Source organism: Varroa jacobsoni, unplaced genomic scaffold (assembly GCF_002532875.2).
Source record: "Varroa jacobsoni isolate VJ856 unplaced genomic scaffold, vjacob_1.0 scaffold_929, whole genome shotgun sequence".
Lineage (NCBI taxonomy): Eukaryota > Metazoa > Arthropoda > Arachnida > Mesostigmata > Varroidae > Varroa > Varroa jacobsoni.
Window position 1 is genome coordinate 17,000 of NW_019213831.1, and position 27,345 is coordinate 44,344.

General features: G+C 42.6%; 1 protein-coding gene and 2 long non-coding RNA genes across 7 annotated transcripts; 2 read left to right on the top strand and 1 right to left on the bottom strand.

The window, feature by feature from the left end:
- The first annotated feature begins 11,057 nt into the window (after positions 1-11,057).
- Positions 11,058-13,749, top strand: LOC111265072 (uncharacterized). Its single transcript, XR_002683256.2, has 2 exons — positions 11,058-11,186; positions 13,080-13,749. It is a non-coding gene; the product is annotated as an uncharacterized LOC111265072 (long non-coding RNA).
- LOC111265071 (uncharacterized) lies at positions 12,236-17,954 on the bottom strand. 5 transcript variants are annotated; one of them, XM_086970332.1, is made up of 3 exons: positions 14,460-15,428; positions 13,071-13,189; positions 12,236-12,542 (listed from the first exon to the last, which is right to left on the bottom strand). In XM_086970332.1, exons 1-3 carry the CDS (start codon positions 14,474-14,476, stop codon positions 12,493-12,495), a joined length of 186 nt encoding a protein of 61 aa, XP_086826458.1. In that variant the 5' UTR covers positions 14,477-15,428; the 3' UTR covers positions 12,236-12,492. The 5 variants fall into 5 exon arrangements, 1 of the variants encoding a protein (XP_086826458.1); XR_015312915.1 differs by lacking the exon at positions 14,460-15,428 and adding an exon at positions 17,815-17,954 and having other exon boundaries at positions 12,236-13,305; XR_015312914.1 differs by lacking the exon at positions 14,460-15,428 and adding an exon at positions 15,435-16,255 and having other exon boundaries at positions 12,236-13,305.
- Positions 17,955-20,315: 2,361 nt separating this feature from the next.
- LOC111265073 (uncharacterized) lies at positions 20,316-24,236 on the top strand. The gene is made up of 2 exons (XR_002683257.2): positions 20,316-20,547; positions 20,948-24,236. It is a non-coding gene; the product is annotated as an uncharacterized LOC111265073 (long non-coding RNA).
- Positions 24,237-27,345: the final 3,109 nt, after the last annotated feature.

Genomic DNA, 27,345 nt, shown 5'->3' on the forward strand with positions numbered 1-27,345 from the left:
ATAAATTACGCGGCATGTACGTTGCCAAAATATAATCATCTATAAATCTCGAATCAAGATACCAGTTTATTACAAATGCATGCTTGGGTCTTTCTCTGTGAGCTTTCGGCCACTCGGTGTAATTTGTTTTCCTATGAATCTTTATCGTTGAGGCACAGATGTCAAACGAGTACAGACGAGTACAAACATCAACCAAACGGGCTGCCGAATGATAATTCCCTCTGCAAGCATAAGTTTTTTGGGACAAAACGTACAGTGACAGCCAGAAATTGTAGTCCTGTGAATAAGTTTTTCGCTTTTGTGTTTTTTTTGCAGTGTTATTTTTCCCTCGTCTCGCTTTTTTCTTTGTCTCGTTGCGGTATAGACTGTCAACCCCGATGTACAGTATGAAGGTCAACGCTTGACTCCCGGTTATCGGAGCACTACAACACCGGTGCGGCAACGTTGATAACCAGCACAATTGCCGCAGCAGGCGCTATACCTCTCGACCTACTGATAGCAATGGACTCCCAATTTTTCGACACTGACGACGACGACGACGACGACGACGACGACGCTAAAACAGGCCACTACCTTAGCGTGTCGCAGGCTCATGTCAGTGCAGATCTTGCACCGAACGTTTTTTATGCTGTTTGTATTATATAAGCACATATTTTGTAGTCTCGCACTTGGTTCGATATATGCACACATAATGCGTCCCTATTTGTTCATCTTCTGTATCTGCCTGGGATCGTAGTTTGTCTTTATTACCTCATTCAGCTGCTGCAGTTGATCTTTCGTTACCACTCAAACAGAGACGTTGGTGCCTTTACTCGTTCACCTGTTGTTAACCTGGTCTTTATATTGCTGGTCCTGCAAGTACTGGAGGTATCGCAATGGCTGTGACTGTATCTTCCAGTGAGATATGTATAGAAGTTATTACTGCAGCTATTTCAACTATTATTATCATTATCACCAAAGTTACAATTCTCTTATTATTTGTCTCGGGAGGATTCCTCGTTGTATTTACCCTGCAGGCAGCTCTGTCACCTATGGACTGTTAATAGTCACAGAAACGCGGGGCGACCGATCCGGTACATATAGTCAACAACGATCAGTCAAGATGGAAGCGCAACGGCGACCACGATTCCAGTATCAGCGTGATAAGGAGCAGCACTGGTAGTACTAAAAAAATGAACAACGGCCATCTCCCACGCCCCTTTTGGTTGGTACTTCTAGGTGACTATGTGAAACGTGCTAAAAGACAAAGAATAATTATCCCTTGGTAACTAAATAACTATTTAGCTTCAATGGTGGCCATTTCCAACCTCTTATACCATATAGCTATTGCAATGACCTGGACATTATTATATCTTCACATATTCATTCTTCTACTAGCTTTCTATAATAATAACTTCAATTCGAAATAAGTCGGCGTTTACTTTGGTTGCAATACTTCGCTAGTTTCTTTGTTAAGATGCTGCTGTTGCTGAGATACACTGCATGGCAGCTACAGCCGTAGATGATGGCCGCACGGTGGTCTAAATAGTGTACTGCATGTAACAAAAAAGTAATATACTATAATAGAAAAAATAGCATACTGAGCGATAGCGCTATTGCTATTTAGAGAACAGCCGCAGCAGCTGTAAAGGCGCGCTGCCAATGAGCACGAAGGAAAAGGAGGAGGAGGAGGACGGGAAATACGGCAAGTGGAGAGAAGGAGAAAAAGAGCGGTCAGGTTTTCATTGGCCGCACATACCCAGCAGCAATTTCTTGCTGCTCTAACTCCCTGCCAGGACGGCATCAGCAGCTAGCCTTTGAAGCCAGCATCACCAGCGGCTCGAGTTGCTCCATAGTTTTCCCCTCGACCCTTTTTATCGTTTCGGCATCATCATCATCATCTTCGTCGTGACCCTCATCATCACCACCACCACCATAATCGGCCTAAGTTGTCCGCGTGCTGCTAGTCGTGGAGTCAGCACTACAGTGAAATACGCCTTCCCTTGTCATTGGTTCGTTCGCTGGTCGTTTAATAAAAAACAGTAGACGGCAAAGTGCCGATAGTGGTTTACTGGCACCTTGGCCTACCATGGGCTTGATTGCTACGATGGCGGCTTGGGTAACTCGGAGCGAAGAAAGCGGAAGACCTGTGTCCAGTTCGTCGGCGCGTTCAAAATGAAGCCGCGAAAAAATATCGCTTTTCCCCATGGCTCTTCTCTGATACGAAAGCACACTCACACAGGCATACAGACGCTAACGTACATATAGTACACGCCACGTTTATATTTCCATATTTTTCTCTCCCATTTCTCTAGGGCCGTTTGTCGATAGCGAGACGCTGCCTCTCGAGCCAGTCAGGTGGCAAGCATCCGAGCGGTAACGTTGGCAATGGCCAAGCATCGGGGAACTTGCTGCCAGCCTGCTCACTAGCTTGAATTCTCCGGTCACCGGCTCCTCTAGATAATAATAATAATATTGCTCAAAAATTACCCATTCTAGACCCTTAGTCCTAGCGGTTCTACCCATTCTCTGTCCCTTTCGCCCTTTTTCCAATGCCTTTTCTTGAAGGGACAGTTCCTTAACCCCATATTACTGCGACCCCCAGAGGGATCTAGCCATCGTTCGAAGCATATCTTGCTCTGCCGCATATGGTTCTACTCCGGGATGGTCGCCATGTGTATGATCAGTAAAATTTCCAGATCTTGCAGAGGTGTTTCAGTACTGCTGCGCCGCGACCTCGCATAGGGGCTCGCAGCGTTGGCTTTTACCACATCTTCATCTCTCTTTCATAAGACCCTCTATTCAAATGCAGCTTGTCGAGTCCTCATTGGAAATGCAGCTTTCCCCTTATAGGAACCATTGCCCACGTACGCCCGCTTCCCTACCTTACGCCTCGTGCCATATATCATTTAAGACCTCCAATAGCGACGTTGACAAAGAGAAGTTTCGCACACAAACCTAGATGCCACTCGATGTCATGTGACCCCCCGTTGACACCGCAGTTGCCAGGAAGTCAATGGGTGTGGCTCGGCAAATATTGTTCATCACAGATCGCGCCCACAAACATAGACAGGCAGACAGACGGATAAACAAACACACTCAGACACCGGCACACGCTCGCTCATGCGGCCACTGACAAATAGCACATCACATACTCACAAGCGAATAAAACCGCGCACACACAACCATAGACGCGCGTGGACATTTAACGCATGAATGGGGGAGTAAGTCGCATGGAGGAGCGCAAGCGAAGCGGACAAGGTAATGGGCACGGCGACAACGACAAACGGCATCTGACCAGTCAGGAACTGAAGGAAGCAGCGGGAGAAGCTAGTCTGCATTCCTCTCTTCTTACACGGCCCGTTCTACTGAAGGCAAGCAACGATCGGCGAGCCATACACCATTCCACTCCGTACACAAGCACAGAAATACACATTCACATGGTCAGAGGCCTACTCTGAAGATTTTCTCCCCCCCCCCCCTCTCTCTCTCTCTCTGTATGTCTTTCTGTTTCGCTCGTTGCCTCACCATCAGAACCGGCGTCAGAGCGGTAAGCTCTTCGCAGATATGGGCAATGAAGGCAGGGGTGGCGTCAGGGGTGGGTGCTAAGGAGAGTAAAAAGTGGATGCCCGTTGCTGTTATTGCTGCCCAAATTCCTAGAGAAATAAATAAATAAATTGGTTGTTCGGGTCACGGCGGGAGAACTCTCCTAGGTAAAATACAAGAAATGAGTGAAGGCAAAAGCACGAGAGTGATCTGATGAGAGGGGTGCCAACGAACCACGAATATGATAATAGTCGTAGAGGCAGTCGGGCCGACATGGGATGGGCAATGTTGAAAACGAAGAGGACAACCTATAGTTCCCCATTTTTTTATAACAATAACAAGGACAAAAATAAACCACAACTGCAGCCAGCAGCATCAGCATCCTTCCTTAATACACTCGTCGCACTTGTGTTAAATCCTGATTTCCCTTCGTTTTCAAAAAATCGTTTCCACAGCGTAAACATTACTGTATTCACACAGATTAAAAATAGTTATGCTTACGCTATTACGAATGCGACCACTAGGTTATTTGACTTAATTTAAACTTATTCAAAGCCTTTTAATTAGTCCCTGCGTGGACCATAGCTCGCATCGAAGACAACTAACGCTATTTAATAGGATAATTTAATTCTGTATCGGCAAATAGAGGCACGTTAGAATGTTGAATGATCTCCAAGGGGCGTATATCCGATATCCTAGATAATACGAATAATCCCAGTAATGACAGCCCCAAGGAGCATTGATTCAATAGATTCAGGACTTTTGAATTTTTTTGAAAAATAGAGTAGGTGATCATATGTTGAAGGATAATTTAAAGTTATCAAGATAGCATTAGGTATCGCGCCGACTTGAAATTTAGTGGTAAGTTTATTTTATATTATTTTTTACTGATACTTAGTGTTCGCTGCAGAGAAAACGAAAAGCTGAATAATTTGAAACTCTATATCAAATTCAAGGTAACGATTTCGAAATTTATCAGTAAACTAAGGTGATAAATAAAATCGAAAATAACGACAAAACACAGATATAATAGCAGCATAATAGCAGCATAATAGTAGCACACGAGCAACGAATTGTTAGCGATGTAAAAGGCACAGTCAATTTGTCGAAACTGTCGACGCGTACCGGTGCGTCGATGCGGTCGTTTTCTTTTTTAACCACCCGTACCTCTTCTGTAATCAAAACAAGTATATAACCTATACACTGTTTTTGGCTTCCAGTCAGGCATGTGGGTACGGGTGACACTCCGTCCTTCCTTCCTTTCCTCTCCTTCGACGAGGGAGAAACACAGACACACTATTCCATAGCAAACGACGGATCGATGCTATGACAGGGATAGCTATAAATATATTTAGACCGAGGTTATGCATGTTTGTTTGTAGCGGTTACCGATTGAAATAAGAGCCATTAGCGATCTCTTGATCTCCGCCATTGACATCATCGTTGTCGAAGCTTTGTGAAGGGAAAAGTTTCTATTTGTCCTCTTCGATATAGTCTCATAATCCTCGTTCGTACTCGTCGATCTGGGCAGCTGATCGTTTAGTCGATCCGTCGTCTAACCATTCAGCGATCGACGGCTCTGTTGGCCGTTGCCATTCTCATAGCAGTTTCATTAATTTACAATGATACATTTTGCTCAAACTTTTTCTTAGGACCACTGACGTATGCACGAACCAAGCATAATCAATATATATATATATATATATATATATATATATATATATAAAATAGGTCATTTACACGGCGTTTTTTAGCGACAAAATTTTGTGAAATCTAATATTTACTTCGATCATGTCAAGCAAGGTTTTTCAAGCTTGGGACACAGTAGCTGATGCATTTGAACTTCTGTCTATCAAAGATATTAAGTCTGTTAAGAACTGATGGGATTTCTAGCTCATTTTCCCCGCGCTGGCATTGGAAGTCAGTACGCTCTGCGTATGCACTTCAAAATTTATCAAGCTTTCTGGTTTCCTTTTTAAACTTGGACATCGAACGAACGCTGCATATGTCCTAAGTGGTTCAACGTACATCTCCAGTAGCCCAGCATAGCAGCCCGCCATCTTTTCGTTGACTTTTTTTCATACATTTCTACATCATTCGCATTCTCACACAAAAGGTTCAATTACTGAAGAAATTTTGGATCTACTTCATCGATGGGGAAGCGTCTTCGAAATGAGTGACTCGTTCGAACACCGATTTGAAGTAAAAGTACAGCATATCGAAACACTGAGGTATGTCAATGAACTTTACCTATTCGAACTGTGTTTCGAGTGGCTCCAGATCGGTGCTTCGTTTTCGTCTGCAGCCGAACTGGGCATCTTCGCTCGTTACGCTCTTGTATGTAGCCACACAAATGACGCTTTCTAGCAGATAGCACACTACGACGATTGGTAACACTGGCTTTATTAACAGGCTCAACCTTCGACCCTTCCTCCTAGGGCGCCGGGCACGTTATAGTTGTTTGGAATATCTCCGAATATCACTTGAGCACTTTCGATAAACTGCACGAGAAGTCTGTAAGAAGCAACTATAGATTGAGAATCCGAGCCTTTCAATCAGGAATGACAGAAGTCTGTTGTCTGAAGTTCCGCTACTTTTGGACTGCAGTTTTTTCACATTCTCTATCGAATATCTTTACTGGGTTGACATCCATATCATGGACAATAAAATGGAGGGAAAGCAGCGTAGGATTCCGATGGCCGCGCCGCGGTAAATTGTTGTTTGGCGCATGCCAGTGCTCTTTTCACGATAATCCCTCATTAACTAGACGCCTGATAAAGCTTAGTGCGTCTTGCACAGTTATTTTCTTACAGACAGAATTATGAATCGGTTTTGGGTCACTGTCTCTGATTGCTCTGCACGGTTCTCTGATTACTCGTTATCTTAGGATCGCTCCATTAACTTGTAGCGGCGGCTATGTGATTTTATTCTGATCACCTGTTTTTTTCTGGTAACAGATGTAGCCGAGATATATGCTGGTGAATACGCGACCGAGTTTACGCTCTTGGGGGGGGGGACGACTAGCTAATTCAGGTGAACACATAAGAAAACGCCGGGGGCCGGTTTTACTATGCGTCGACTACGATGGCCAATAGTGGTACGCGTGCCCGACGAGAAACAAGACGGCAAAAAAGCTAGTAAAGAATGTAAGGGCAAACTTTCCTCTAAAGAGAATAGACCTAACTAGGAGAAGGATCAACACGCTTTTTACCTACTGAGCTTCTCTTCGTTGTTGTTGCTGCAGTGCACAAATACACACGCACGAGCTGGTAATTGCGGAATAGACATTCTTCGCCTACTTCCTGTTATGCTAGATATAGTATGGCTGCAACGGTTATTACGGCCGTCATTAGGATTCACCCGTCATCAATTTGTCGTCTAATAACAATAACGACGACTTGAGTAAGGTCCAATGAAACTGAACCCCATAAGAGTGGGCAGATTTAAGTGACTGAGCCAGAAAAATAGGCAATTATTTTCAAGTGTACATAGTCCATCCTTCATCAAAACCGCTTAACAGGTTTCGGCTGTAATTATCGCTGTTGTTCTTAATTATAGTTCTTTCCACCTGAAAGATACTCGGTACACTCATTTGTATGTCCGCACTTGTATCATTTAGTAACGTCAGACTGCAAAAATACGCCTTATGGACCAGATACCCCCGAGCGGAAAAAGCGGGCGCGGGGTCTTCTTGGCTTCGTATAGGTGTTCTGTCGCATATTTCTACTTTTTCTTCGCCAACAGCTTCATGTACACTGCCGTATAATAAGATACCAATATTACGCTGAGACTTGTGTTTAACATAATCTGCTACTAATTAGATAAAGTTTTAATTACACTTATTAATACTTTACTCTTACTTTCGGTGTCACTTATCACACATTAGCAGCCGCTATCATCACCATTATGTGCGAGTGTATCAGTGGCCCTTCCCGCTCGGTATCCGCTCACTTCTACTGTTGACTCTTACGATTGTTATTAGTTGAAATTACATTTCGTAATAGTGATATGTACGATTATTACGAACGCGCAGGCGAGTGTGGGATATCGATGCTGTGTACGCGCGTGAAGGCTCGGCCGTTCTCGTCCGTTGTTTACGCTGTCCAAAGAGAAATTTGGGCTGAGCAAACTTACCCGTCGTTTTAGCTAGCAGCAGCAGCGGTCGTCTGCTCGAACCTGAATTAACTGCAGACAGTCACATTGAGTCGCCCTCTATAGGCAGAACGTGTTACTAAGTGAACAATCCACAGAACATGCTAGATTTACTCTCCTATTTTGCAGGGTTCATTACTCATTTTACTTCTTTCGTTTGTCCATCGCTATCATCATTTTGAGAATATGTAGTCATCCATTGTGTTGTTGCACGGTGTAGTGCAGCGGGAAGAAGAAGCACGCAGGCTAAGCTTAGAGTAGCTATTGATTTATTATGCAAATTATTCGCAAAGTGTGAGGAGCGGGAGAGAGAAATTAAGTAAAAATTTTTTCTTTTTTTTAAATAAGGAGCACGTATGCGTACTGATTGGCACAGAGTGTCTGCCGCACCGTCTGTGAATGGCCATGATGCGGCAGGTCGTAGCAACGATAGCAGTAGTTCAGTGCTACGATACTTTTTACAGTACGAGGTCTGGACGCGTGACAAATAAAGAAAAAAATCGTAATGGCTTCAGGATAACGTTTAATTCAGCGTACTTTCATCATGTTACGAGGAATGACTAGGTTTCATGGCGAGATAGCCGATTTGCGCCCATTAAATAGAAAGGGGCACGCAGCGTGATCTGTTCTAGATTGTATCAGCTCCTTAAGGCGGAGAGGTGTGGAGAGGAAACCGCAGACACAATGAAACTACCTTCGGGTGATAGACGGAGGCTCGATCTTTCGTAATTGTCGTCAGGGGGACAATGTTATTTCCGACAGCCGATACAGGTCTGACTAATAACAAGCAGTGGATATCTTTATTGTTTAATAACATCCAATTTAAAATGGAAATCTCAAGAATCGTACCATCTACGCAGACTAACAGAGACTATGACTTACCGATACGGAGCTACAGTATAAAAGCTCCCTGTATCAAAATAGTTCTGATTAGAGGAGCACTATAGTCGTTCGACGTACTAAACAGATCAACTGTACATTCTCAAAGCATACTCTATGTACATAGATGTTTGTATGCACAGATGAATTCATCATTTGATTAGTGTCAATTGTAAGACGAATAATGACTGCATTTAATGGAGAACACAAATTAGCTGAAGTCAGCTGAATCTGCTAACTTCAATAAATGCTCGAAAATATGTGGGGATAGAATTCTTATCAGACGATATCCAAAATTTGCATATAAGAGCATCCAGACATATACAGAAATCACCAGCATTTATATATAGACATACATAGAAGGCGGCGCTATTCTAAAACGCTGATATGCGAAACCGGCTTAAGACAGGAAGCCGATTTATCATTAAAACCAGCGAATGTTACATGAAGCATTCGTTCACTGGTTCTGCTGACCAGCTTTATAAATAACGCCGTCAATTGACCTTTTCGGATAGTGGACATCGTAATGGGGGCGGCAGTGCAGCTACTCGTATGGAAGAACAGCCTTAGGGTGGCAGTGAAAATGACACAGAACAAAGAGACAGAAAAGTTCGAGAAGGATGTTGTCCACGAATACGTGAAGCTGTGCAAGTGAATACGTCATCGGGAGACGGAACGACAGACGAGCAGCCATTTGACCAGTATTGTTTTCCGTCATTCATACTATGTGCGTTATAAACAAGCATGTACATCGAATTGGCCGGACGGATCGGGTTATGTGATGTTCGGTTATAAACTAAACGATGAAATAAACACACCCTGAAAAAGATGCAATCAAAGTGACCTAACTAGTCAGCCATTAGCTAGTACACACCTTTAGCCCGTCTCCTTCGGAGTTCTTCTCCATATCATCTGAATCCTGTGTGTGCAATTGCATTTAATCTTTCTTTTAGATGCACGAATGAGTGTTCAATTCACCATCTTGAAAATAGATATATCTTATATACAAAAAAAAAAAAGTATATATATATATATATATTTTTTTCCCCTTGTTATCAAACAAATGATAAACGTACAACCGCGTAACTTCCTCAACACGGGACATACAGGCACTGACTCTGTTTTTTACTATAACGATATCTGTTTCCAAGACCAGTGAAAAGAGTTTGGTATACTTCTCAAATGGTGCTAGTGTTATTAATAGTATTAGCATTATAAGCTCCGAATGAGCTCAGGGAGCGACACTTTTCCATTACTCGTTTTCTTCTGCTTTGCTCATTGATTTGTCCGGAAAAACTCTCTTCCTATGTCCACTCTTCCGTCCCACTTTTACCTGGTTCACTGGAAAAAAAACATGTTACAGCTAAACAAATCCGGCAAGCATAACAAATGATCCGAATGTGACCGACATATCAGTTACTTGAACGCTATGACATCCGCCCGCTCGTTTTGATCGCTAGACATTTATTGTAGAAGAGGGCAGTCAAAAGAAAGACATATTGTTTCCTATGTCGCGTCTATGCACCGTCTACATTATGACTGGCGCCAATGCTCTCAGTATTGGTGGAATCTGTAAACGTACAAGAACCTAAACTTCATCAACAAATATGAGACTCTCTTCTTTTTCGTTTAATCGTTCTAGTTGTTTGGGGAGGAACGGGTTGCTGAAAATTAGTATGGCAAGATGCTTTCTAACTGTCGTGGCAGTTGGAATAGTTGACGGCAAGCACAGGAAAGCTTGGCATTAGAGATGGTATTGAAACAAGCTGGAATTAACCCTTTTGTTTGTATACAATCGGTAAAGGTTGCCGGAACTGTGGAAGGGAAAACATTGACTTGATTTAAATCCAAAAGTAATGAATAAAAAAAGTTACATCAGAAAACAGAGATAAAAAATTAATTATAAGGCAAGAGAGATCCTTTTTTTCATCACCTTATACGTACACTGATGTAAACAGCGAAGGTAGGTACGATTTACAAATTTCAAAAATGATAAAAAGGGTAATTGATCACCATGCGATGAGTTAAATACGTAGTAATATAATATAATATAAAATAAATAGTAAAAAATGTGCATTGGCCTGTTAAAAGTAGTTACACCTTCAATCTAGCATTTGGGTACCGTTTTTAGCCCGTTGAACCGCCTTACCACCGAAGTAAATTCTCACAGCAGTTGCGGAGAAATGAACGTTTTAAACTAAAATACAGGCAGATATCTTCGATATATTAAAATAACATTACTAAATGATATATGCGCCATTTCGACGGACAACCTGCCGCCATTTTTCTGATAACATCATAATTTCGTCACTTTAGAGCTTCTATGATTTCTGAAAAAATGTAACAAGTGATTTCTCTGTCCCTTTATGAAAATGAAACGAACATTAGTAAGGAAGTTCCGCAGAGCCCGAAACAGGTGATAGTGGTTTCTAATAATGGCGCCGAAATCCGGACTATACGGCGGGTACATTTGAAATTCTCCATCGAAGTCCTCTCGAACATGTATGTGGTCTACCATTGACGTTTTATCAGGCGGCAGCATAGAATAGCGTACTACTTCTTTCCAGGTTCAGGAAACACACAGCATCGGCTTCTTTAGCGTCGGTACGGACCTTCCCATAGATTGTGGGGTACGTTCTTATTCGTTATTGTTGTATATGATGACATGTTTTTGACAACCGCTTTGAAAAAGATCCGATTTTGTTGCTTTTCCATAGGGTTTCGCTGATGGCAGTACGATAAAGTGAATTCATGTCGGTTCTAAATATCGGACTATTCCTTTATAGCCGTCTTTCTTCAAACGCCCTCTTTAAAATTGTTTTCCGAGGGATGTTTAATTCCTTAAAGGTGTCATGGCTGTTCACGTATGGTCGCATTCAACTTTCGCAATAGTTTTATTAACTTTTCTCGTAGCCGGCCGCCATATTTACATGAAAATCTCTGAGACGAAAGCGACAGAGCTGTTTTTGGGCGCCTTGTTTCGATAATACATTTTGACAATAAGCACTAATCACCTCTTCCGTCCGCTTGGCCTGTATACGTAATATAATCGTAAAAAAGTGATAAAAGGAAATTAATATTTGTAGGGACTCTACTTGTGCTCAAGGCACTCTATCTAGAATCTGAATAAAGGCGTTTCAACAAACGCTTTTATCGCATCTCCGATTGCTAAATCCTCATAGATATGTGTACATGCTCGGGCCTTCTGTGCGATGCAATGCTAGGAGTACCGTGTACGCAAATTGAAACATTAGAAGCAATGTACAACGATCAAGAATCGGTTGTGACAAGTCCTCGCGCTGCCTGAACGTTTTTGTGCAGTCAGTTCCAATTTCGGCTTAGGTCCGTTCAGGTAACGAATATTACAGGCAGAGACATACTAGCTAAATGGCCAAATCACAAATTTTAGCTGTGAAGTCTAGGTTCAGTGAAGCTAAATGCTATCGGAGAGACTTATATGATATATATTCTCATACGACAGACATCTTTCTCCTGATGAATGAAATGAAAATTGCGTATCGCATTGTCATGCTACCCGAGCTATGGAAAAAAATCATGGACACGTAACTTGGTCAACTTCTCGATTGCTCGAAAATTAAATTGGCGCTTTTTGAAAGAAGTCCGTTGAAACGGTCTGCAAGAGCTCATTGTGAATATATGATCAGAAATACACAACCAGTGAAACAACAGTATCTTTATTTACATTTAGAATTAATGTGATGCTTGCCTATCGACATAATTTTACGGAAATGTTTTATGGCTTTTTAGCTTCAAGGCCCAAAGCAGTCAACAAATAAATAAATAAATATATAACAACACATGAAAATCAGTGTACCAGGCAGAAAAATTAACAACAAATGTCCTTAAGGAGGCGTCTACGTGTGAATTGTCTCCTCCATCACGGATTCGCTGTACGGATAGCTCAGGATTAATCTTTCAGGACCTATGTCGTGTTCCCCTGTCACATTGGAGCAGCTTTTTGCTACCTAAACGGAATTCAAATGCAGAAAACAAAATTGATTTTGCGTCCGCGTAAATTTTAAAGCTAGTGACTCGGGAATTATCTGCTATACACGCTGACCGGATAGTCGACCCAGGCTTATAACCCAACATACAGCCCGCTTCCTCTATAGAGCGGCCTGTACGTACAGTATAACTCTATCGATATTGATTTTGTCGCATCTTAGATTAGACCGTAGCAGCATCAGCATTGCTGAGCTGAGAAAACAGATTTTATTTAACATTAACGTATAGCGTAAAATATTGCGGGCTCATTCAATAAATTTATCTATGACTCGATGCCGACAGCAAAAGTGTTTGCCGAGCTTTTGGAAGCTGCAGCTCCAACATTACTAATTACAGCAAAAATCACAGCCGTGTCAGAATAAGAGTTGTCCTAGTCGATTTGCGATCTTCGCCGCTCGGTACATCCGTCAATCCACCAGTCTGTCTGTTGGCCTTTTTTCGGTGTGCGTCATCGCCATTAACATCTAGATTTTCGTTCTCGTTCATACCGTTGTTAGCGTCGCCGCCGCCGCCGCCGCCGCCGCCGCCGCCGCTGCTGGTGTCGCTGTGGCCTCTATATGCATATGAATATGATCGGTTCGTCACTGGCGCCACCAACTCTGCAACGCTGTTAATACGCGCCAATTTGATGATCGCACCTCTTCACTCGCTTAGGGATGAACGGGCAATCGTTCACTCCATCGGCACCAGTTGAGGGCGGTAACGACACCAGCTTTTTTCCTTCTAATTTTGTAAAAATGGACTGTGTTACTGCTATTAAATAGGTAAATTAACGATGTATTGAAAATGTGGACAACGCTGTCAATCACGACAGCCGTTTTGTCTGTGAGCGCTAGCGTAGCTACCAGTTAGTGCTAGTGTACCATATACTAGTAAGGTGTTCCCTACATAAAATTAGAAGATATTTAAAAAGGAACAAGAAAAACAAAGCTTTGGCAAATCATTGAACCGAGATGGGATATATAAAAACACGATTATTAATCATGCCAGCAAAATATGATTAATTTAATTATGAGGTTCATAAAATAAAGCTATAACATTCGGTGAACGATATGTTGATAGGTCCGCCTTTTACTGACTGTATATGCAAATAAATTTTTTAAAAAAATATAGCTTTTATTGCTTTTTTTGGAAAATTGGTAAAAATAAACATGCAGCAAAAGTTTGCTTCCGACTTTTCTCTGTCTACCGATCGACACACGTGACCAATTAACGAATCGAGTAAATGCTGGCCAATACAATGTATCTAAACCAGAGGCCGCCGCTTTACCCTGCTTCTGTGACGAGTTCCTGTGCAAGACTGATTTTACATTAATTAGGTACATTTATGACATATAAATAATTCTATGAAAATACAGTCATTGCCATGAGTTTAGTGCCAGGTCTTGTGTCAACTGTTACAAATATAGCTATCAAATACATGGCATCTTTATGAACCAGATGGAAGTGCTCCTCAATCAAGGATTAATTACATAATATATACCTACCATCAACTATTTCTATTCAAGTGTTTGTTTTTAATTATCGTAATTTATTCCACTATTAATAATCAGCCAATGGTAGGTGAACAAGAACACACAAAAAATTATTAATATTTACCAAAAATCTTATAGGCTTTTCAAGTTATTCCAATTGAACCGACCACCGCTCATTTCCCATTATTATATATAGTACTGCTATCAGTATCTCCCGTTAAACATATACTTTTCATAGGTCTCATCGTCATGATTTGAACTTGTTCGACAACGGGTTCATGGTTGAGCCCATGCCTATTGGCTTTTTTCGTGATCATCATGGAGCCGCTTTCATGTTACTTCAACCACTGCGCACATACTGGTTTCACTTAATGCCTACAGTATCTTCAGATGTGTACGTACATGGTCATCATTTGCATACGCGTATCTGTCTACGCACAGGCCGCTTTATATGCGTATCGTAATAGCCGGCCCGTTCTGATCAAGGGCGGAAACAAAGGGAAGACGTCAGAAGTACCGTTGTTGTCGTCGATGTTGTTATTGCCGTCATTGCATAGCGCTCCAGTTTAGAAAGGAATTTAGGCAGCAGAACAGGGTTTGCCGCTAGGAAAAATTGCCACCCTCGCTGACCGAATAAAGTCACTGTCCTCTATCACGAATCATCATATTTTCGTTTGCCCGTTTCTTTCTTTTTGCTTGCTTTGTTTTTCTCAACACTTCGAGAAGTCATCGCTATTGCGCAGACTTTGCTGCGCTACTTCCACAGCAGCAGCAGCAGCGGCAGCGGCAGCATTTGTCTATCTATCTATCTATCTATCCATCCGTACCTGTAGCTTCCACTCCTTTTCTATATCGTCAATTTCTTTGTCTGCTTTGCTTTAGCTAGCCTTGTGAAAATATAGACGAACAGACGAGCCAACGAATCGTTAATCATTACTGGACAAACGCGTCGGATGTTTATCATGGGCACTTTACAGTGCTGCAGCATCTCCGTCACCGCACCTCTCGTCAGTCCATTATGTAAAAATGCACAAAGCACGATACTGCACACGACGCTGTGTTAGCGCAGGGAATCAACACCAGTTTACCTGACGCTCTTTGGAGACTGGCACCCCGTCATAGCGGTTCTGGTATACTGGTAATGACGACTGCATGAACAGTTTCAATAGAAACTGTGCTTCGATAAATGCTCACAAGCAGCGGTACTGGTAGCAAAAATATTCGTAAGAATAATCAAAGCAGCAGCAATGGCACCAACAGGTTCAAAGATCAGCGACTGTGATTCCGACTCATGGCGATATCAGCAACTATGACCACTTGCCGAATCGTCTAACAGAGCGTGTGCATGCACGAGCAGCACGATACACTCGAACGCACCTTTATTTATCCTTGTAGGGGCTTAGACCACAAATTACATTATATGTTTTTACGAACATGTCGTCTTCGGTACCGATTGCTGTTTCCGTCGGTCGGTCGGTCGGTCGGTCGGTCGCTCGGTTGATTGGGTAGTCAGTGTGTCAGCCGGTCATAGCAAATATCACATACGGTTAGTTAGATAGATATATGGCCCTTGTGGTTGTTACCGCACAACAGGTGGCGCCTCTCATATAGCGCACACATTGACAAATACTCACACACGACGCGGTAGAATATGTCATACCACTTGCCTCTTCCGTAGGCACACAGTAAATTAATGCAGAAATAACGCATTTTTACACGATTTACGCAACCTCAACGAGAAGCATAATAGGGGCGGTAGAGGAGGCGCAGGAGCACGAAGGGATGATGTTTCTTTGCCGAAAGGACAAAGAATGTCGGACAGAAAGATAGCCGAACAGACTTTTGATCAGAGCCATCGTCAATTATGGAATACCAATATCATCATCATTGCAATTACTGGCTGTAGTACCATTAGATGATGACGGTTAAATTTTTTTGTTTGTTTAGTTATATGGCGCGGCGCAGAGCTAACGAGGTCTTCCTGTTTCCACGAGCGTCTACAGGCGTTCTTTTGTTGTTGTTGTTGTTGCTGCTGCTGCTGCTGCTGCCGCCGCCGCCGCTGCCGCTGCCGCTCCTTCGACGTAACGACGAGGCCGTAACAGCCTTTTCTATTTATTCGGCATCGAAGTACGAACGCGACTAAGATGCTGATGACGCAGATGCGGATGTTGCTGACATGAACAATCATAATGATAATAACAGAGACGATAATAACAGAGACGATAGTATCAAACATACAACACTCAGCTATTGCTACAGGTACGATGCTTTGTACGTAAAATATCAATAATAAAGCTTGCTCAGTGTTGGTTTACGTCGCAGGTTTTTCAAAAAAATTATTTTTTGAATGTCTTTTAGATAAAAATCTATACAAAAGTATTAACTATCGCAAAAATAGACTATAATCGTAATGTCTAATCTATTTTGATGTTCGAAACAAATGGATGTCAAGGTAAAGTGGTCTGGCTAGTCACACGATTAGCTGTTTTGCATAATATATACCCGGAGATTTACAAAAGCTGACAGCTGGCCGTTTAGCGACAGGCGGCAGAGTTGGCTGAAAATTGATTGTCAAATAAAATAAATACTTGTTAATGTGTGTACAACGACAGGCTCGGCTCGGCACGACAGCGATAGTTTGTGATTCGGCCGCTCGCTCGAGGTAAAAAAACCACCGAGTCATTAGGGGAAACAAATCAAGATTGATTGCGTCAGTGGCACCGTATAACCTGTAACTGCGGAAATGGATGCAGTGGGTAGGAAGACGAAAAACTTACGCTTTCGAAATAGCTGAGACGTTAAATATGGGTAAAAAAATATGATCACTAACGCGTTAACAAGTTGCATACAGCCGTTCTATTATGAGCTGAAAAACCATTAGGCTGTATCAGCAAATCGAAATAACCTTACGCGTATAGCTATGTCTCGGCATATATGTCTGTGGTACCTCGTTAGCTGAGATGATCTAGTCATTACCAATTATAAAGCGTGAGCCGCTGTGATCTGTATGGTACAAAATTCTCTAAGAGCTCTGCTCCTTAAAAATGACAGAAGACGGACATAAGATTCGACGAGCGACTCGTCCACTAGCGACTTTATGAAACGTGCTCCATACGACCAGTTGATTGGGGCACATACAAGCATTTCTGCAAATTAACATTAGTATACATTAGCGTCTTTGACAGACTCGGTCCAGAAGAGAAACGCCGCCAAAAACCGCCTGGTAACAACACTGGTTCGGCTTGTGTGCCGTTTTCTATTCTCGGCAATATTTCGTAGGCGAGGTCACCTCCTTTGAGGTACCGGACCCGAAAGCTATCATAAGCAGGTACTTCTAAATCGCGCCCTTCTCTTATACAGTACCAAGGTGACCTGTTTATGAGGGCACTCGCACCCACGTAAATATTTAGAACGATACGATACTCATAACGGGTCTTCTCAAGTGTCCGAACGCGGCACTTAAGGCAAGTGATGTTTATACGTTCAGCACGCACAAGCGGTCTTTCGGATAATGGTCGTACTACTTCTGGAAGTGAATAGCCTTAGCGGATGGTCATTAGATGTTACAGATTAGGCGTTTACTCTATCGCCGTGCGCGACGTGATTTCTCTACCGCATTTCCATGCCTGAACGAAACAACAAAGTCCTATAAGTCATAAATGCTCGACTAACCGGATTAACTTTGATATACGATATCTCCAAATGCTACTTTATGCTGGCGCTCGGCCGTTTAGTTGAAGAACAGAAGTGTACACACCGAGGAGAACATTTAAATTTTCGCGGTTCAATAGCACGTCCATTTCAAATGAACACACCGCCATTTTACCTAGACTTCTGCGAACGAATCTTAACTAGTTCAAATGGTCATTGAATCACTTAGCTGCGCAATAACGTAAAGACTCCACCATCGACTGCCGCAGCTTCGATCGCAAACAGTGACGAAAATAAAAACAATGTAATAACTCTTTCCTCTCGCTATTTTCCATTTCTGCCGAATGTTTTCTGCTGCTGGCCATAACCAAACAGTTACTCCCATGACAAATGGCGTCTTCGTGTGGTCCAACTCATTCAAAGCTAGTCAATGAATGAGTAATCGACAGAAATAATAATATCCGGCTTGCTTTATTAGAACGCTACAAATAATTCAAGCTGACTTGCTTAGTCAGATTTCTACTGCTGCTGCTGCTGCTGCTGCTGCTGCTGTCGTCGCGGCAACACGAAGATGCTGCGGTGTGTTGCTTGGAAAAACACTTCAAATGAAAATAATTTTCACCTTTGCTGGACGCGAAATAGAAGTCACGAACAGGCGGTGCGCCGACTACAAAGAAGAGTGAAATATTGGGACGATGGTGGCGTTATATAGCGCTGTCGCGCATCGCGATACATGTCCGATGCTGCGCGTTCTACACGATGTGTTGCCACCTGCCGTTCTATTGCTCTATCAATGCATGTTTTCTTTTTTGTTTTTATACAGGGAGGGAAGTGAATATATACGTGTGAACGATATGGAAATGCTGCCGCCTTTCTGACGCCGTCGATCGACCCTTCGTGAAGTTGTCGCCTGAGATGCGAAGCCATGGCCGTGGCTAGTGCCGATAACGATATCTTTTGTTTCGTAGCTCAAATCTAACCGAGAAGATGTTTTGAGCCGTACCAGCTCTGCCTTGTGGCGAAACGCGCTTCGTATCCGTCTGTGTGTGTTCCTGCGTATGAAAATTTTACCTACATGCATACATACATATACATATGATGGTGAGAATCTGTGTGAACACGATAGTGTGGAATTAGGGTCGATTATTGAGGTCTGCTAAAGGGACCGCTGGGCAATCGGGCGTCAAACCAAAATCTGTTAGAAGGAACGGAGAAGGCTGCTGCCAACAGGCAATATCAATTGAAACTGATTCGATTGCCCAGGAGAGCGGAACTGACGCAGGACCGAAAGGAGCAAGAGGGCAAAAGATACAGGGGACTTTGCACAGGCTCTCTAATGGCCTACGCATATGCGATAGGGGAAGAGGCAATATGGATCTGTCGTTGTTTGTCCTACTGACGATATGATGCTTGTCTCATAGCTGCGCAGTGTTTCACTCGTGCAGCTATTGAGTCACTCATTCAGATTCGCAGATGACAGCCGCGACATGACGTGACCGAAGCCAACCTTTCAAGACACAAGCAGAATGGTCGTGTCGCGTGCCGTTGCTATGTCGTTGTTGATGATGGTAATAATGAAGATAACGAAGATGATTAGAAGAATTTTATGAAGGGAATACTGTAACTAGTGTTATTTTAATAGAATAATAATACAGAAGCAGCTACCTCTGTGAACAGTTCGTGCCGGCTAGAACAAGGATCGTTGAGCCAGTATGTCACTGTAGCGTAGACACGACCGGTTGCAGCTGGATAGTTTGCACGAATGGAACTGCTATTTAGTGATAACAATTCTAGACTGATAGCGGCAAGATAAGAATTCCGAAGGTAGCGTTTAACGCGGTCAATTTTGAAAACCATTGCGCGAGGCCAGTATAAACCATCGACAGACGTCGCCAGGAAATATGTTTTGTAGGATAATATTCTTGTAGAAAAGCATCAACTGGCAATTTTCATTGAATAATTAAAACATGGAAGCTTTAGGGTTCGTGTGTTCTCCTGGCTAGTTTTATAGAAAAAAACGAACGACCAAAGTAAAAATTCCCTATAATTTTTCTAATTTGAACTGTTGTTCATCAGTGTAATGGGTGAAGTTTTATGTGATACACTGTTTCCGAAATCCCGTAGCTAATCCTTAACGCTACATGTACGTCCAACCAAACGAAAAAAACAATTCAATTTTATATTCTACCTGTTTATACTGTGGCTCGTCGCTTTTCTTGCAAATATATATTTAGATATTTCGTGATGTACCTATGAGATATTGATTGAAGTGGGTCCAATCATATACTACTGTTACCCTCTTCATTTATAAACGAACTAGAAAAAAAATTTTAAAAAAAAGTACTCAGCTACGTCACAGTGTTAAGGTCCATAGAAAACGCATAGCGCAGGGCGGTACGTTCTAGGTATTCTGTAGAACGAATTCGAATTGCTCGACACAACATAAATCTATCGAACGGTCTATATCTGAATTGCCAAAGTGGTCGACAGTTAATGTTCTGTTACACCTGCGGCTCTTCACAGATTAATATCTGCTCGAGTAGGTCGAGTAGACGCTATAAGAACGCGTGTTCATAGATAACGGTGACCAGACGATAATATAAAATAGTCGAGAGAAGACAACTATGATTCATGTACCCCACTTTCTATCCGAACTGAGCTGACCAACCCGATATTGCTCAAGCTAGACTAGTTATAGCCTTAGCTTATTTTTTCCCTATTTATACTTGGGAGCGCTTCTACGCCATCTTAGACGTAACAGCTGGGTTTAACAGAGTCGACATTTGACTCGGTTGCCGGCTGCTACCGAATCGATCGGCTGCTTTCCAAATTAAAACAGGTACGTTAAACTTGCGAAGTTTTTTTCACTAAGATAAATATAAAGCGGATGATATAAACTGGGGCCGGCCTAACAGATAACTATATGTAGTGCAAAATTTGATTGAGCTGACTATTGCATCACACATCAAGTTATTGTGTAAGACAACTGCCAACGCTATTTTCTCTAGGAATAAAAGCGCTATAATTTTTTCGTCAAAGACCATAATTGCAAGCCTAGAGTGGATTAATATCTGGGTTAAACAGCATGAGTCCACCATACGTGGTTCTCGAGACGGTATCTTCTTGGACATGCAACGCTTCCTAAACGTTGTTCATGTTAATATATCAGATGTTGTAAAAAAAAACTATAAATTTAAACTGTTCTAAATTGCCAAGAAACTAACGACCCATATGTTCAGTGTTTTCCAGGTAATTCGAAGATTTTTAACAGAAGACGACAGCGGACGTGAGCCAGAATCTACAAAATTCTGTTTTCTATTTCGCCGTTCCTTAGAACAGCCAATGGCCTGTAGCCCGCATTTTTTACAGCAGTGAAATACAATTATATCGGCCATTTTCTATTGTCGACTATTACGGCTTGTATCCGGCGGCACGAGGAACTATGTGCCGTCATGTAGGTTTAATGTCGTGGATAATGAATCTGTGACAAACGTTACTAATCCATCCTATGACTACAATCGTCAGGCAAAGTCAACAGTGCAAGCACTTGAAATTACCCCGCCATGCTTTCATAGCATTGCTATTACCGATGTCAAATACAACCCACAAACACAAAGGACCCGAGCGAAAAGGGCAAACAATATGGGCACGGCGACACGAATTGACCACCGGTCATCGCCACTGACGACGCCTCGTTGGATCGCTTGTAGTAGGACCAAGTCCGGTGAAACGAAGTCGACCTTAGCCACGCTCATTCGGCAGACCTTCTCTGGTCGGGCAACCCTACCTAGTTCGCCAGGAAGTCGTTTCCCCTTCTCTGTGTAACCGCCTGTGCGCAAGCTCTGTACACACCGTTGTCGGGTGAATGGTAGAAGATATTTTTCACCCTAGACTATACCAAGTTGAGCCTGATGTGGCGGCTCGATCTTTCATTGGACCGATCAGATTCGCAAGGAAGAACGCAGCTTTTTAGGGGGCGAAAGCTCTAATGGCGCCACGGTGGCCTGTTGACGCTGACTGTTATAGCTGCAAGCTCGTGCGGCTGGCGAATCTATCTCTTCCGCGCTCTGTCGTTCTCGCTGCCGATGTAGTAGCGCCATTTCCTGCAGCAGAAATGATTCGGTGGACGGTGACCGTTGCGACGATGATGACGCTGACAAAGCGGTGTATGATGGAAGTGGAATCGTCATGATGAGAAAACGAAAGCTAGCAAACAAGCGACTGGACGGCACCCACCAAGGAGAGAAGTGCAATGGCGAAAGGAAGCTACGGTTAAAGTGATAATCGACTGCTGCTCTCGAAAGTGTTGCGGATCTGCGGGTGTGCCTTCCCTTTCTCTAAATCTTCCCTCTAGACCTGACGCTGCTATTGTGCCCAGATCTTTATTTATTATTAGAATTTAATTAATCTTATATATCGTTCGACAAAATTACTCAGCTTGCGGAGCTAGACGCCCGCGTTCTGTTTCTCCACCACTGTCTACCAGGGGCGCAGTTAGTGAGATTCTCAATGAGAGGCTCGTACGTGTTCGCGTTGTATAGCCTAGGCGACCTCAAGTGAACAGCTGAGTGGAGCTAAAGACGCTCCTAGACGAATTAGCAAAGGCAATATTTATCATATTGATAGCCCATAGTATAAGCTAACCAACTTCTAAGGTCTCGTACTTATCCCAAGCAGACGAGCATTCAAAACCTAGAACATAATGCACGGTAACGAATGGCATCTTTTTTCAAAGAAATTCAGATAATGAACTGCTGTTTATTATTATGTTTAGCTTTTAATTTATCGAATGGTCGCCATCAGTTTGCTGTTTTCACTCTACTTGAACTGGATTTGTTCGATTGTCACTTGTATAATGGAAACGTTTTGTTATTTTTTAGGTTATATAGCCTCGTATATGGTTCTACCTAACAGAATCTTTGCTGCACTGCCTTATTTCCTCTTACATATCGTCTTGCGAAACGAATCAGACCACTGTTTTGTATCTATCCGTAACTTTCTATGGCTCGGTCGTTTTCGTCGGCAACAAAAGTAGGTCAGCAAGGCTCATCCACTTACAGCAACCTTGTTCCTAATGCTATCCTCAGACCTAGTACCATACCTCATCGAGCAGATTCCTTAGACCATAAACCGTGGCGACATCCAGCCTACGCGACGCAATACAACTAATGTTGATCTGTCATCCATTACCAGCCACATAAAGTATGTTACTCGAATAGTTCAGTACCATCCAGATCGATTCTGTATCTATCTGGGCGTGCTTACGATACTTCAGCGACTCATTATCAGTAGACATCTAGTATTTGTTCTATTTCGATGCCAGTCGACAGAATGCCGATCTTATACTACTAACAGAATTTGCCGAGACTGAAATATATCAGTGTCTAGGGCTGCATAGCACAGGTCTTATTTTCTTTATCCTTTTGGAATGATCGCCTTCGACTAGTCGGAACGATGACAACTAGTTCTTGCGGATCTACGAACTCTGCCATGAACTACCGCCTATAGAAAAGCACACACAGTAGACTAAGCCACCGCTTAGCTACCGAGCATTTTTACCATGAATACACCTCGCCTTCATAATCTACCGGATATTCACCACGTTATCCTCTTGCATCAGTGACGTTTCCGCACAGAACCGTTCGACAATTTGTCACGAGTCAATCGACGTATCTTACTACAGGAACGAGCGAGCCTGATCGAGCTAATAATTGTGACCAACGATGATCATTTGGCCTCTGCATCCAACAGCGATCCAAAGCTTCAGAGATGGCCAGGAACAGATTGTTGTCATCAACTCGTTTGTTATTTCAATTTCTTGTGGTCCCTCTCCTTTGTTGGTTTGTATTGACCAGACACAGACTCAAGAGACTCCCTTATGGCGGTCAGATTCGGCCGGCCTGTAGAAGCTGCAGCTGTCTAGACCCAGCCGCAGATTATGGAGATGTCTATTGCCGCTGCGGGTTTCTTAATGGGAAAATCCTGTACGTTCAAATGCCCACTTCCGGCGCCCAGCGAAATCGGGTACAAGAAACGAGATCCTATCACGATGATTGTAGCTATGGACTGGGCACAGCCATGTTGGAACGTTATTATCGTTACTGTTGTCGTGCATAGCGGTATGGATTATCAGTCCAAATTGTGTAGCAATCGGTCGTTCAAGGAGTCATCAAGCACACGCACAAATCATATCATTCATTTTGATCCACCATGTATCTGTATTCCGCCGTTAAGCAAACAAAAAGAAGGTTACAAAACCCAATACGCACACATATATATAGCAATAATCTCTTTAAAACGAAAGGCATTCACCGCCATTGCGACAGAGTTTCAGTCTTACAAAGCACCGTTCAATTGTCAACTAGCCATGCTAAACAAACCTATCTAGACTAACTTGAAAAGAAAGACTACTGGAAAAATTCAGGTTTGAAATATTGAAAATCATATCTGATTCATTCGAGAGGTATCTTTATAGACGCTTGAATGAGATCAAAGTTTAATAAAAATAAACGTATCATTTATAAACTATGTTTGGATCACATGCATCAACAAGAAAATATATCTAGATAAGTAATAAGTTCGTCGCTTAGATGACGGTCCTATTGAAACGTAGCCACAAATCGTTTGATTCATGTGTGATCTGAAATTTAGACGAGAGAGTGGAACGATGTCCAAACGACTCCTCGTAGGCCAAGTAGAGAAGCACCTCGTAATGTCTGTGTTATCCCTACCGCAAGATCTTTAAAGAAGATATGCTTCCTGTAGTAAATTTCATTCCAATTTCAGAAATCTCAGATCAGCAAAAAGAGTAGCAACGAGGTACGTAGTATATTTCAATACATGTAATAGATCCCCCCATTAACTTGAACTTATATGATACAATACAATAACGCTAGCACACAAGAAGGCCGACACGCATATATATGAACAACGTAACAATCGTTCGTACGGGCGTACCAATGAGTCACCAGGATGACAAAAGCTTCATCCGATTTTCGTTCGTTCCGGAAATATACTGAAAAGGTGGTTAAATATTTATACTATTAATCACCACTTGCGACCACCGCATAGATACGTCTTTTAACGCCGGACGCGCTGGGATTTCTATGGCCAGAGAGGCCAAGCGCCCATCGTCCGCTATGCGGAATGAAATCCCGCACTGCGGGACCTAATAAGCGCCGATTAGACGTTTTGTGAAGTGAATCATCTGTGTTACGGTGGACAAACATTACGTTATACTACAATTCATACGTCATACTAAGAGCGTTTACATGAACTACTGCACTATTGATTGTGACATTAGAGTGGTTCCTATCTTATCAACGGTAGGGATCGCTGCTTGCTCGGTCGGGCACAGTGCGCGTAATATAATTACATTGACTACGATGCACGCAACAAGACCTTGATAGCAGTAATGTATTGAAATTAAAATGAAAAAAAAACGACTATAGGTAATATTTTGCAACCCAGATATCCCGTCGTGGTCATCGATCATAGTGAAGCTGCTGAGAGTCTTCGAAAAAGTTCGTATCTGTTGAAATGAGTTATCGAAGGGGTCTTCTGAGGCGATTCGTCAATCGTCTCGGTCAGTTAAAACTCATTATCTATATTTGAATATTTTTCATGATGAATTGTTTTCGTAATAAATTTGCGCGCGTTCCCCTCAGAGCTAGACGACGTGTGCCTCCCTCTCCAGAAGTTTATTAGGCACATTTTAATGAAAAGCCTATTTATAAGTACGGCCCACTTATAGCTAGAGCATGTCGTCTGTTGATTAAAATGTTAGATAGGTTGAAATTTATATTTGTCACTAAAGACGCGCGCGATTATCTCGATTAAACGACTAGATATAACAAATTTTTATACAGCAACATATTACCTCTTGAAGGTCGTCATTGCCCTATACCAATGCCAAGTCAATAACAAACTCCGAATGAAAATTTCTGCCATAAATTGTGTTCTTAAAGGCAAACCGGCTTTATCGTCGAAGAGACCATAAGACAAAATCGTTACTCAAAAGCCACCTCGCATCGTCGAGGTCTTTAATGCGGCACCACACCGTTTTGTATTATCCTGGACAAGAAGGTGATGTACTCTTTTTCGCAATGCGCAGGCAAATGGCCTGCCTGTATTCTATAGCCTGTGTCCTACGATGTGCTTGATGTATTTTATATTCCAGCAGCAATTTACACGCATATGAATGACTGAAGCAAACTAAAGCATTTCGAAAAGATCCGTTCTACTTTTGGCAACTCTATAGATTCTAGTTCGGCATTGCATGAGCAAACACGGTTGCTTGACACGGTACGGGTCTGCGTGTGATGGCCGACAGGACGAAATAAATATTACACAAAAAAATGCCAACTTTACACCGCTTATGTATAATTTTTCTATTCGTATTGAATGCGAACACAAATCGATCGAATCCAGATCATTGCCTTCATAGGTTGGTCAGTGGAACCAGTTAACTATGCCAGCAGCATAAATCGACCTTAGGAATAATTTCTATCAGATCATTTCAACTTAAACGCTCGAATCAGCCGCGAACACGATAGCGGGTTCAATGCACCAGTCACCATTCGCACGATCACTGTTGCCTCCGGGTCAATGGCGTAGGGAATAGTGCCCATCCACAAAAGGGCAGCAGTCGCCGGCTGGAACGAGGCGTGAAGCCTCGGCGACCCATCGACAGTCCGGACAAATAGGGTAACCCATATTAGCAGGCGCTGCCCACGCTAAACTTTTGAGTGGTAGTTTCCGTTCAACTTCTGGTTCCTGAGGTTCGTAAACGGGATCGTTCGCTGCTGGCTCGAACTCAAAAAGCTCTATGGTATCACGGTACGATCTTTTAGTGGAGAGATGACTGCGCGACACGAGCTACCTCTTCGTGACTTCGTCACCAGTGGCGATCAAAGACCAGCCTGTAAAAGTCCGTGTCACTGACAGAGAGAGCGAGAGGCGGGAGAGCAAAGGCAAAGCTGAAGAATCTCAAAGGGCGACGAAATAGAAAAAGAAAAGATCGACTTTGTCAATAATGTTTCTATTGGGACTACATGTTTGAGAGCGCCACAGCGAAGAAAGCAGCGAAGAACCTTTAAAAAAGATATTGTGACGAGTGAACGCTACATAGAGGACACAGCAGCCAACGAACGAGTTGGATGGTCTGCCAACTTGAACGCGCTAATTTGACTGTTTATTTTTACGCATAGATATTTCTGACAGATTCGGGCTATCTGGATCGACTCCAGCAGTTACTAATGTGAGCGAAATTTCGGACATGTTCCTTTGTTAGGCTTGATCAATATAGGCTTCAAATTCATATTTTGTAGATTATTTTAGAAGTTGTGGGTTACACGCAGATGCGCTTGCTTAGAAAAGTATATATGTAAAATGCGGAGCTTGTCATAAGGAAACGAAAACTTCAGCTAGGACTTCATTTACGAATATGTTGGAAGAGACAATAGCGACGCACGCATCGACGGTTCGGAAGCGCTAATGAATCTTTTCGAAAACATCAAACTGACAAACGACCTCGACGGTAAGCCCACATATATGTCGGGTGAAACTATATGTAATAGAAGGATTTTTCGGTACAGGTTTATACTCATCATCGTGTTTATAAACGATACTTTTATAC

Excerpts from the sequence above, each read along its gene's own strand:
- LOC111265071 (XM_086970332.1), bottom strand. Across the intron at positions 12,543-13,070 it reads CGGCGGCGACGCTAACAACG|GTAGCAAAAAGCTGCTCCAA; the intron begins GTATGAACGAGA and ends AATTCCGTTTAG.